Raw genomic sequence first — 11555 nt, 5'->3', positions numbered from 1 at the left:
GGGGTGTGGTGGTGGTGGTGGACCAAGATGGTACACATACAAATCAGTTTTTACAAAGTGAATAGAGAAGCTCATTAGGTACACCTGTTTGTTTAAAGATGTAGACATTTGCGAGCCAAAGGAAGCACATATTTCCATATACACCCTCCCCCCTCCCTAAATTTCTATCCCACCACCAAGAGCTCAGCTAAAAGGATAAAGCCCAACAAAGGGACACTTGAGAAGTGATGTGACACAAGGACATCTATACAGGTTCTGGCATGCCATCCCCAAATGTCAACTGCTTTCGTTTAGAGCCATAACTTGACCAAAAGTAACCATCCCCATTCTGTTTTCCAAAGATTTTATTTTTTGAGGGGTGGGGGGAAAAATTCAGTTACCCATTAACTCAAAAAAAAGAAAAATCACAGCCAAACATCCTTTCCCACATGGCTATATCACAGAGTAGTTTTAAGAGAACTGTCTTTTCAGATATTTATCTACAAACTCTCCAAACACTTCTACCCTGTGAAGATGACTTGCTTCATCACTTCAATAATTCCTCATCTGGTCCTTAAGCTCATGGTGTTGGGTTTTTTTGTTTTGTTTTGTTTTAGGGTAAAAACCACTATACTCAAACTACATGGAAGGGTATACTAGGGCAAGAAGAGTGCCATGCAGCACAGATCTAACGGCAGGGGATGCTTTATTTCCACAAGTGTAATGAAAGAGCCCTTTTACCCCATTAACATAGGCAAATGTATAGAAGCAGACCCTGCAAGCTTCCAAATCTGCCACCCTAGAGATTTAGATTGAGAGCTCATTTCCCCAAAAGAGGAAAAGATATCCCAATCACCTTCTATAACTCACAATTAGCCCAATGAAAGAGTTTTTTTGAAATCAGAATGATGAAAACAAAACCAAGATCAAGGGAGTATGGAAGGGCATTATCAGTGAATAACATACATGAGGACACAGGTCACATATACAGGTCTCTGCCACTCTCTGGGAATGGCACGCTACAACTATCTGAAGACAGAAGGTTCTTGCCAGCACAGTTATTTCCTACACGTCCGGTGAGGTGTTTGCTTCTTCTGGATCTCCAACCTGCATCGGCTACGCTCATCCAACCAGGGCAGCTCAAAATTCCTGGCAAAAAGGACAAGGAAATCAACGTCTAAGACTAGAGGGCATCAGTGTGGACGTGAGAATAACTCTGAAAAAAAACACACACAATGTCCCTCACCACTCCTACCCCTGACTCCAAAGTCCCAACTTTAGAATGTCTTTCCTGCCTCAAAGTGATTGAATAATCTATTTCCAACTTAAAAATCCTCCTATTTCTGGGCTTGGGAATCTTATCACTGCAAAAGCTAGTTGCCCAGGTAGTCTCACTTCTGTCAAAGAACCATGGCTAACCCCTAACCTACCCGTTCCACTTATATCCAGGTTTTCATACAGTCTGAAAGGGAGGTGAAGTACCAGCTACCTGAGAGGGGAGGGAAAAAGAACCCTTTATACTTACTGTGGAGTTAATTTTGGTAATGGTCGTCCAAATGCTACAACAGGCAAGAAGGGAGTAATCATCAAACTTTCAACTATGGAAGAAAGCCAAATGCAACCTTGTTAGTGATGTAGATGAGAAAGGTCTGTCAACTATACCTGCTCCAACATACTGTTCATTCATTCAGAACAAGTTGTAACCTGGAGCCTTGTGCCCTTATTTCTTCTTTAAAAAAACATCTACTCTTTTAGATAGACAAAACTTACCATCATCTGGCTCAGGGAAAAATGAGGTAACCTCAGGCTCAGATTCCTGAATTCCTTTCTTTTTATACATTCTGAGCTGCAGTCGCTGTAAAATTCTTTGTTCCCTGATCCTCTGAATATCCCATCTGGGAAAAACAAACCAGACAAACAAAACAAACAAACCCAACATTACTGAAAACCTTCTCTATAAAAGCAACTCACACAATTCAGATGCTAGGAAGATCTTTGCTGACTCTTCTTGATTGGGGGTAGCGGGATGGGGTGGAGGATTGTATTTTTTTTCCCAGAGAACTGCCTGCCTGGTTACAGAACACTGTTTAGGTCTAGTAGTTCAAATCATGTGCTGATGTTCAACAGAGAGTGGAACCGAGAAAGGGCACACCCGAAGAAAAAGAAGCCAAACATTTTACCTACAACTACCACTTCAAACAAAGATACTCAACCAACTGGGAAGCCAGTAATTTAAGAGTGTTAGGAGGCCCAGGACTCTCCACAGCATGGGTGAGAGAGGTGTCAGGGTCCTAGGGCTCAGTTGTTCCCAGGATGAACATCTCTAGCCTCACCTTTTCCTTCTCTTTTCATCCAGCTCCAGTTTTGCATGCCGCTTTGAAAACACACTGTCATCTAGGTTCTGTGTAAAGAACAGAATTTGATAAGCTTTTTATCACCATGTGACGCACATATACTAATTCACTTCCAGCTTCCAGGAAGGTAAAATCTTTCACCTTCAGGTCCCACCTGAGTCTGTGAGTTCTATGGATATTATGGGAACCTCCTGGTAACAGAATCAATAAAACACATTCTCCGTCCCCTATCCCCAACCTTGTGGAATCTCCAAATTTCAAAGTCATTTCCATAACTTTCCAAAGTGGAAGTCACATTAAACTAAAACAACTCATGAGACAGTCATAAACTCCCCATACTTGATAAGAATCAGAGTTTAAAATAAATATCAAACTTTTAAGACTCAAATGAGTCTGGAATATATAATTTTGTTGCTGAGTGGTGGTTCATGATAACTTTTCTACTTAACATGAACTCTAGCTTTGAACACTCCCTAAATTATTTCACCACCCTGGACCTCAGTTTTCTCATCTATACAACAAAGAGTTGGAGTGGATAATCTCTCAAGGAACCTTCTGGCTTTAAGGTTTTATTTAGCCCATCCATACAGTTATTATGACATATTCACATTACACTCCTATTTCTACTCTCTCTCTCACTACCTTCCACTGACAGGTCTTGGGTACCTACCTCCAAAACGTCTGAAGGATTTGGGTCCCTTAGAGGCTCTACTGAGTGGTCCCTCCAAGAAGGAACTAGAGAAAAAAAAGAGAAAAAGAAAAAGAAAGGGAGGAGGGGTGGAACCACTCTTAAATCCAAGATCACACAACCCTCCTCCTATTCACTAGGACAAGAGGTCTCTCCCCAGTTAGACAAAGTTACCAAGTGATAGGAATCCATTCTATGGCCTCACCTGAAGCCATATTCAGTGTCCTCGCTACGGTATAAAAAAACCTAAAATGCCATTGCAGTCTGCCAAACACAGGATCACAAAAAAACCCTAAGCCAATACCTGACAATTCATATAATGGATGCTATTGCAGTTCCTGAAAAACAACTGAAATTTGTAGTCATTTTGAAGTCTATAGTGTAATCATACACCAAGGAGTCTCACTCTCCCACATCCAGCTGATGGGGAACGCAGCTCCCAACCATCCACCATCCCGCCCCCCAAACCCCCCCAGGCCCAGCCAGCACAATTCCTATTCTACTCACCAGCCAAGACTGAAGTTTCTCCTGCAACACTTGATGGCATCAGACACCCTAAATAATGCAGGAAAGAAGAATCATCTCAGTGTAAAAAGAAAAAAAGCCCATACCCAAAATGGAGGAAAGGAGCATCACTGACGTTCTCACTAGGAAGCCATTTGGTTTTTTTGAGTTGTTCTTTTGAGAATTTCTCTCTGGGGGAGGGGAAGAGGGAACAACAGACAAAAGAAAAGAAAATAAGCCCACCACTTTTTTTTTTACACTGAGACGACTTCTTTTCTTCATTATTTAGGGTGGTTTCCCTGCAACAGTTGATGGCCAAGGATATCAAACCTTAAACTCAGAACATGGCAGGTGAGTAAAAGTTGACCCTATTTTTCAAATAAAAGATCAGTGTTCTCAAAACTTACATATGTAGTCTTCTTAAACAGCTCCCTCCTCCCTCCACACAAACTACCTTGCTGGTCCAGCCTGAACAACATGCACAAAGACTTTGGCTTCCTTAGAACAAGCCATTGAGACTTCCTCTTGAGATAGGGCATCAAGAATAAGGATTCACATGTTATTCACAACTCAGGCTCCTCAAAGGACTGGGATCCCGCCCACTCCCCCCAATCAGACTCCTTCTGTACTGCCTGCTATGCCCACAATCTCAGAGGTGCTTCAAATGTTCTGTACTAGGGCAGATACGGTTTTCAAAAACAGCCAGTCACATAGAACAGCTCTGGACCAAGCTATTTCCCAATCCCGGATGGGAAGTTGCTTCACCGTTCTCTTGTTACACAGTATTGCCATGACAGCAAGAAGGTTAACTTAAGGATGAACCTGTTCAACTGACTGAACCAACAAAAAACCTAAACCTAGGTCAGGATCCTGGTCTATTTCATGTACTCAAATGTGAGGCCTAATGAATTTTAGATAATTAAGAAGAGTAATCTATCTTCCCCACTTAATTTTGTAACCAGAACAGCCTGACAAAAGCCTGGAGAATGCTCTTATCTTATTGGAATGGATTCCCATCCCCATCCCTGCTGGGGCAAGACACAGTGGTAGAAACTCGGGGCTGCAGCTCTATTCAAGAAGGCTTCCCCGACCATCACCCGGAGCACCCACAGTGACTGTCACAGACTAACATTACACAATTGAAGGCACATTGCAGTTACTGATTGATGTAGGAGATAGGGGAGTATCTCTGTGTGGAAGCCATAAAGAAAAAAGGGAATGAAGACCAAGGTCCCACACCCCACACCCTCCCCAAGCAGCTCAGATATCCCAAGATAGTCCTTATTGTTTGAAAAATAGTTTGTAGACCATTTTATTTAAATATATGAACAACCAATGGGCTACTGCAATCCAAGTAAACTCTTCACATTTAGAACCTTTGTGAAGTATAGTAAGATAAAGTAAGACTGTTGGTCTTTTATAGATTCCTCCTGCCCCCCAGACCGGGACATAGAGATACAGATAAATGTTTATATAGTTAAAGAGCGGAGGCCCAGGTGAAATTCCCCACCCCAAGCTGGCTCCCCAACCCAAAAATTACCATTGGCCCCTGAGAACACCCAAAGACCACCCTCCCAGGTTTCACACAATATCAATTGCAGGAACAGTCGTGCATAGCAAAGTATAAGTTCTATGCATTTCACAGCACAGAAAACCCTTCTTTCAGAGGGCATGCAAGTTGCCGGAGATTACACCCCCAAGTCTGGTGCTCTTGTGATGAGCAACTTACTGGCAAACACATCTCCCAGTGTTGTAAGCAGGCAAATACATTGAGCACATTTTGCTGTAATTCCATCTATTTGCAATGCCTGCACAGTGTCTGTCTCTGGCTGTTAACTTACTCATTCTTGACAGAACTCTGCTTTATTGATTGCACTTTTTAAAAAATGCCAAGGGCATTTTCACACTTGTTAGCTTGACCGCCACCACTAGGGTATAAGAGCAAGTGTTCTCTATGCCTTACTTGCTACAGTCTCCTCCTTCTTTGGAGAGGATTCCCGTAATGGTAACGGTGATGGGGGAGGCTGGTGCCAACGACACAAATACATTTCTGTGGTGGAAAGGTACGGCAAATCTTCTATCTCACTTGAGAAGGCTTTCTCCTTGGGATGGGTGCTGGGTCCCTTCTGGGGAGTGGTGAGTCTTGGCGGGGTGTCCACTGAAGACCGGGTCTTTTCTGGAGTTTCTTGGCTCCTCAATTCACGCTTACAAACAGTTTCAGATAAGGAACCACAGGGTTCCTCTTTAATGGGAGAGTGCTTAGGAGTTTTTGTTTTGACTTTTGAAAATTCAGGAGCCAGCTTTTTAACAGGAATCTTTCTTTCTGTACTTCCAAATGGGGATTTCCTATTAGATAGGGGAGAAAACATAATACAATTCATTGACTCTTGGATAAAATCTAATTTGATTTCATTTTGGGGTAAGAGAACTAGCTTGTATTCAGGTATCTAAATATCTAGGTTCATTTGGCAGTCATAAGCAGGAATAATCTCATGCTTAACAGTATATATAATAGATCCTTTGTAAATGTTTATTGAACAAATGAATTTACATGCTTAAAAACGTCTATAGCATTCTATTGCCTACTAAAACTAAAAAGGTCCCTATTTTATTCAAGACCCTTCAGCTAATATTAGGTGCCACTACCCTGTGGCTTATTTCATTACTGTCAATCAAAGACCAATCTCTTATTTCTCCTCCCACCCCCCTAATCCTATACTACGATAGTTACAATCTCTATTTCTTTTTTCTTGCTATCTGCTGGCTCTCTTTCTCCTACCACTACCCTACTTCCCCACTACCCCACATTCCTAGAATGCCATCTCCATTTCTTTTTAGCAACCTAAAGTCTATACTTCTTTTTCAAGATCCATCTCCTACTTAACTCAAAATAATCTTTACTATCCCTGAATCTTAGAAAACTCAGTTCATCTTACTGTTATCTGCATATTTTATTGCAGTCGAATTCTTAATTTTTAAAATTTATGCCATGCTTTCAGCTAATCTCTTTGAGTCTAAGGACAGTTAGATCTTACTTTTTTTTTGGATCTTACTTTTTTATATCCACCAATACCTAACACAATGAAGGAGTTTAACACTTCCTGACTTGAAGGAACTGCTATAGTTTTCTTTAAGAAACTCAGCTGTCACATTTGTTGTCCGTTCTCTTTATGATGTACTCTGCATTCTGTAATTACTACTGTGACCAAAATGTTCCTAACAGACTTTTATAGCCTGCACAAAAATGTCTCAAGATACTTTCTCAACACACAAGACCTCATAATTCAGAATGTGGTTGTAGTAAAGCTAATTTATAAGTCCCAATCCCCTACTGCCAGTCACGGGAAATAAGTGTCCTCATCATGTCCAGACAGCATAACAAAGTTAAGCACACCTTTTGTGTCCCTTTCCACTCCGCCCACATGAGAAAGGCTTGGGAGGCAGAGTCTGGGACGTCTCAGAAAGCTCTGGCTGGCACTCCAGTTTAATTTTCTCAGAGAGCTCCGCTTCCTCTCTCTCTTCAGTTTCATAGCCCTGAAACAGCTTATGCCTTTCTTTCTCGTTATCCTTCTTTACCAGCTGCATCCGCCTTTCCATACGTTCAATCCGAGCAAGGAGCTAAAAGAGAGTGGCAAAATGCAGACTTAATACACAAAAAATTAAATGCAGGTACTTAGGCTACGTAGGAATCCAACTGGTCTTCCACCTCTTTCCATGGACCACAGCAATCCAACTTATTTTTAACAGGCAGACATTAATCTAGTTTTCCTTAAACACAAGAGAGAAGACAAGGAACATTACATTGCTTAATTTTAGGGGCTAACCTAGCTGGGTAGGGACGTGGGGGAATTTGTAGTTCATTCTTCTGAAAGAAGATCCTCTTCATTGGGAGGGGCCACAACATGCCTTTTAAATGGCATGGTCTCTGCGACGGCTAACCATGTGGCTCCAAGTCAGCTTGGTAGTTTCCAGAATTAACCTTAGGTTCTTTTAGGAGGCCCTAGGGTTCTCCAAATCCTATCCTCTCTACTTCCACTCCAAGACGCTATACGCAAGGGCAAAGTCCAAAGAGTGCATTGAGAAGGAATTAAAAGCTCACACAGTCCCAGTGCCAATAGGGATTGCAGTGTTATTTGAAAGGGGTCTGGTTGGGTGGGTGGGTGTCATCTAAACAATGAACATTTGGAAGAATTGAAATAGAAAGTATTACCCATAAATCCTATCAATGATGAAATATGCACACTGCTTTGCTGCTTTGCACTTGACAACAGAAGAAAATGATACCTATTTATCTGAATATTGACTAAAAGTAGTCTTTGAACTCTAAAGGGAGAACTACAGAATCAAATAGAAAAATGGAAGTCTATTATCACTGAAAACATCACATTAAAATGCTCTGAGAAAAGGTGCCAACTGTGCTACTTATACCCTACAAATAAGAATTTTATTTGGGTTAGACAGTGATATTGATGTTGCCTCCGTGACATCTACTTAGCTGTACACAGATTTCAGTAGAAGCCAAACAACAACTGGAAAAAGAGAAACAAGCTTAAACAACACTAAGACTGCAATACACAACAGAAGCAGCGAATGCCAAGTTCAGACTGACACTCTATCCTTAACTCACCTCACTTTTCCTGCCTAGGAACATCTGCAAAGAGGCCACTACCTCCGGAACTGAGCAGAAACCTCCACAACCAGCAGAGCCCCCGTCACCAGAGTTCATTTCTCCCCTTCTGTTTTGACTCGCAGCCTGAACATTACTTAACCATGGTTTGTGGGTGACATTTCCTTGATTTCTTCTCCTGCTCCCCCTCCAATGTAAGGGTATGGCGTGTTGTAATTACGGTACCATCACACCCCTAGACTGCAGTACAATCGCTGAGCAGTGCCACCTCCATGTTGAGTAACTTCCACAAATCAACACCATGAGGTGTTTTCATGAAATCTACCCCAGCTCCCCTTCCACCTTGCAGAATGCATCCTTCAATACAACAGCCGCTGCCTAATGCAATTCATTTGGAAAGCAAACACAATGAATAGCCCTCTGCTCCCTTGCTCAGCCCTTGGCAGAGAGAGAGAGAGAGAGAGAGAGAGAGAGAGAGGGAGCAGGGACTGCTGCAACCTTAACACAATTGTAGAAACCATGTTTATTTTTAGGCAGCTGCAAGGTATGCTAGCACAGTAATACCCCTTCACCACAGCTTTCCTGATATCTGAAGGAATATGTTTCAGCACATAAGGTGCCCTTAAGGCAGCTCAGAAGTACAAATGAATAATAAATGACTTCCCTGCTACCTTAAGATTCTAAAATATAGAGATTTGGGGGTGGGGGGTGGAGGGGTCTATGTAACACACTTAATAAGCTCACCTTCCCCTGATGCCTTAACATCTTCCAGCCTCTAAGCACCATTTTTTAAAAATATATCTTTATTAATTTCAGAGAGGAAGGAAAGAGTGACAGAAACATCAATGATGAGAGAGAATCATTGACTGGCTGCCTCCCGCACCTCCCCTACTGGGGATCGAGCCGGCAACCTGGGCATGTGCCCTTGACCAGAACCGAACCTGGGACCCTTCTATCCACTGAGCCACACCAGCCAGGGCTAAACACCATTCTTATCCAAGGGAGCCGCTCAGTGGGTCAGGTTTTAGAACAGATTCCAATTAAAAAACAAAAAAACAAAAAACTGAACTCGAAAGCAGTCATTCTCTTGCTATCATTTACGAAAACGGAAACAGGGTTCCACGGTGAACCCCCTCTGCCGGTGAGCGGGCCGACCACGCTCCTGCCCAGAGATGCTGCAGCCGTGCGGGGAGCAACAGCTGCCGCGTCCCTCTCCTCCAGGACCTGCCTTTCTAACGCGGCGGCCCTTTCCGGCCACCCCGGCCACAAAGCCGCCACGGGTGCACCCCACCACGGCATTTCCAACCGCTCGCAAGCCAGCTCTTCCTTCCCCGCTCCAAGCATCTTTCCCACCAGCCTGGCGCTGTCATTTTAAATTAACCCTTTGGCGCCTGCAACCTTCCCTGCCCGCCCCCCTCCCGCCCCCTCGGGAGGCTGCCCTTTCACCCTGCCCTCCGACCCCACGTGTCTGCGGGGCTGGCTCCCCGGGACCCGGGCCCGGAGGCTCTCCTTCGCTGCTGGCCGCCCTCCTTACCCCCAACCCCGGGATCCCTGAACCCCCCACAGCCCCCGGCCCCGGGCATGCGCACCGCGCGCCCCGCACGCCGATTAACCCCTCGCGTACCGTGTCTCTCTCGGACTTGAGCTCCTCGATCTCCTTCTCCTTGGCCTGCAGCTGCTGCTGCTGCTGCTCGATGAGGTCCAATTGCAGCAGGAGTATCTGTTTGAGGCAGGCGGCCTGGCTGGAGGCTCCCGCGCCGCCGCCACCCCCGAGAGGGCTCTTCCTCGTACTCTTCCATCGGCCCTCGCTGGCCGCCAGGGTCCCGGCGGCGGCGGTGGGCGCGAGGGGTGGCGGCCCGGGCAGAGGTAGTGGTGGGGGTCCCGCCGGGTCCGAGGCGGTGGCAGCTGGGGGAGCCGCCCCACCCTTGTCCCCGGCCCAGGGCGTCGGCTCTTTGGCCGCCGCCACGAGAGAGCCCGTCTGAATGGGCAGCACCGCCTGATACTTGGGCCGGGGACTGCAGCCGGCGCCGGCGGCCGCGGGGTCCCCCCCGACGCCGGCTTGTTTGGTGGCCGGGGGCGGGCAGGGCAAGGGCACCGAGCCGCCCCAGCTCTCTTCCTGCTGCCCGGGGGCCGCCCCGGCCGGGAGGAGCAAGCCGCGGCCCTTGCCGCCGCAGCCGGCCGGGGAGGGCGCGGGGCTGCCGCCCTGGGCGGAGGCCAGCGGCGGCCCCGGCTCCTTGAGCTTACGGTGCCGGGGGAGGAAGTGGGCTTCGGCCGCCCCGGCCTCGTCCTCGGGCCCGCCCAGCGCCGCGGCGCGCTCGTAGTCCAGGCGCTGCTCGGGGTTGCCGCCGGCAGGGGCCGCGGCCGCCTTGAACACGGCGGATCTCATGGTCATAGTGGTCCGGAGCGGCGCGGGGCCCGCGACGGGGAGGGGGCGGGGAAGGGGCGAGGTGCGGGGGGTCGCGGGCGGAGGGGGAGGGGAGTTGGCGGGCTCGCCTCAGCAGCGCGGCCGCTGGCCTCGGCTAGCGCGGCGCCTCCGGGGCCCCGGCGCCATCCCGCCGGCGTGCGGACGCGTGCAGGCCGCGGCTGAGGCCCGCCGCCGGCCCACGGGGGCCTCGCCGCCGCCTCTGCTGCCGCCGCCGCCGCCTTCGCCTCAGAGGCAGGAGCTCGCCCCGAGCCGCCCCCGAGCTCATCCCCGGCGCTCGCTGCGGCCCCCCCTGGCCCGGCCGGGCCCGCCTCGTCTCCCCACCCCGCACCCCCCCCGTCCCCGCCCGGCCCCCCGCCCCGAGCTCGCCTCAGCCGCCCCGAGCCTCCATTTCCCCCCCGCGCCTCCTCGGGAGGGGGTGGGAGGGATGGGTCCGCCCAAAGCCCTCCTACTCCGGGAGGGGGTCTGTCGCCTCCCTCGGGGGTCTCCGCGGCTCGGGGTCCCCTCCCCCACAGTCACCCCCGGCGCCTCAGCGTTTCCCTTTAAAAAAACGGAGCCGCTCGCAGCCGACTCTGCCGCAGCCGCCGCCGACCGGAGGGCGCATGCGCGGGGCGGGCCGCGGGCGGGAGCGAACCGGGAGCCGGGAGGAGGGAGGCGGGCGCGCTATTGTGCAAGGGGCCGCCGCCGCCGCGAGGGGGCGGGAGGGGGCGCGGGGAGGCCGGGGGTCGGGCGAGGACCGAGCAGCCCGCGGAGGAGCGGGGTGAAGGTGGGCCGCGGGTGGGAGGGAAGACAGGGCGCGGGCGGCGACGGCGGAGGGGGCTGCGGAGGCTCCCGGGGGAAAAGGAGCCGAGAGCAGGGCGCTGAGGCCGGAGGGGGCGGCAGGGACGTGGACCCCGCGCCCAGGGCCAGCGGCCCCTGCAGCCCTGCCCGCCTCCTGGACCAGCTCCTGACTCAGTCTCCCCGGGGAGCCGGTGGTGTTCC

The 11555-nt window shown here is 48.9% G+C and overlaps 1 protein-coding gene across 2 annotated transcripts; it reads right to left on the bottom strand.

Moving 5' to 3' along the window:
- Positions 1-326: 326 nt before the first annotated feature.
- On the bottom strand, positions 327-11135 carry MSL1 (MSL complex subunit 1). Of its 2 annotated transcripts, XM_070395431.1 has the most exons (9): positions 9777-11135; positions 6920-7143; positions 5489-5871; positions 3529-3576; positions 3004-3068; positions 2313-2380; positions 1750-1874; positions 1505-1577; positions 327-1128 (listed from the first exon to the last, which is right to left on the bottom strand). In XM_070395431.1, exons 1-9 carry the CDS (start codon positions 10542-10544, stop codon positions 1038-1040), a joined length of 1845 nt encoding a protein of 614 aa, XP_070251532.1. In that variant the 5' UTR covers positions 10545-11135; the 3' UTR covers positions 327-1037. The 2 variants fall into 2 exon arrangements, with proteins under 2 accessions (XP_070251532.1, XP_070251533.1); XM_070395432.1 differs by lacking the exon at positions 3529-3576.
- Positions 11136-11555: the final 420 nt, after the last annotated feature.

Source organism: Myotis yumanensis, unplaced genomic scaffold (assembly GCF_028538775.1).
Source record: "Myotis yumanensis isolate MYYU_CA2020_CCGP unplaced genomic scaffold, mMyoYum1.0.hap1 SCAF_16, whole genome shotgun sequence".
NCBI lineage: Eukaryota > Metazoa > Chordata > Mammalia > Chiroptera > Vespertilionidae > Myotis > Myotis yumanensis.
Note: the sequence above shows the minus strand (reverse complement) of the source record. Positions and strands in the feature narration are given on the sequence as shown.

Bases quoted from the DNA above. Each gene is read 5' to 3' on its own strand.
- MSL1 (XM_070395431.1), bottom strand. From the start codon at position 10,544: ATGACCATGAGATCCGCCGTGTTCAAGGCGGCCGCGGCCCCTGCCGGC. The intron at 5,872-6,919 runs GTGTGCTTAACT...CCTATCTAATAG, and splicing joins AGTGGAAAGGGACACAAAAG to GAAATCCCCATTTGGAAGTA. The intron at 1,875-2,312 runs GTGAGGCTAGAG...TGTTTTTCCCAG, and splicing joins GATGAAAAGAGAAGGAAAAG to ATGGGATATTCAGAGGATCA.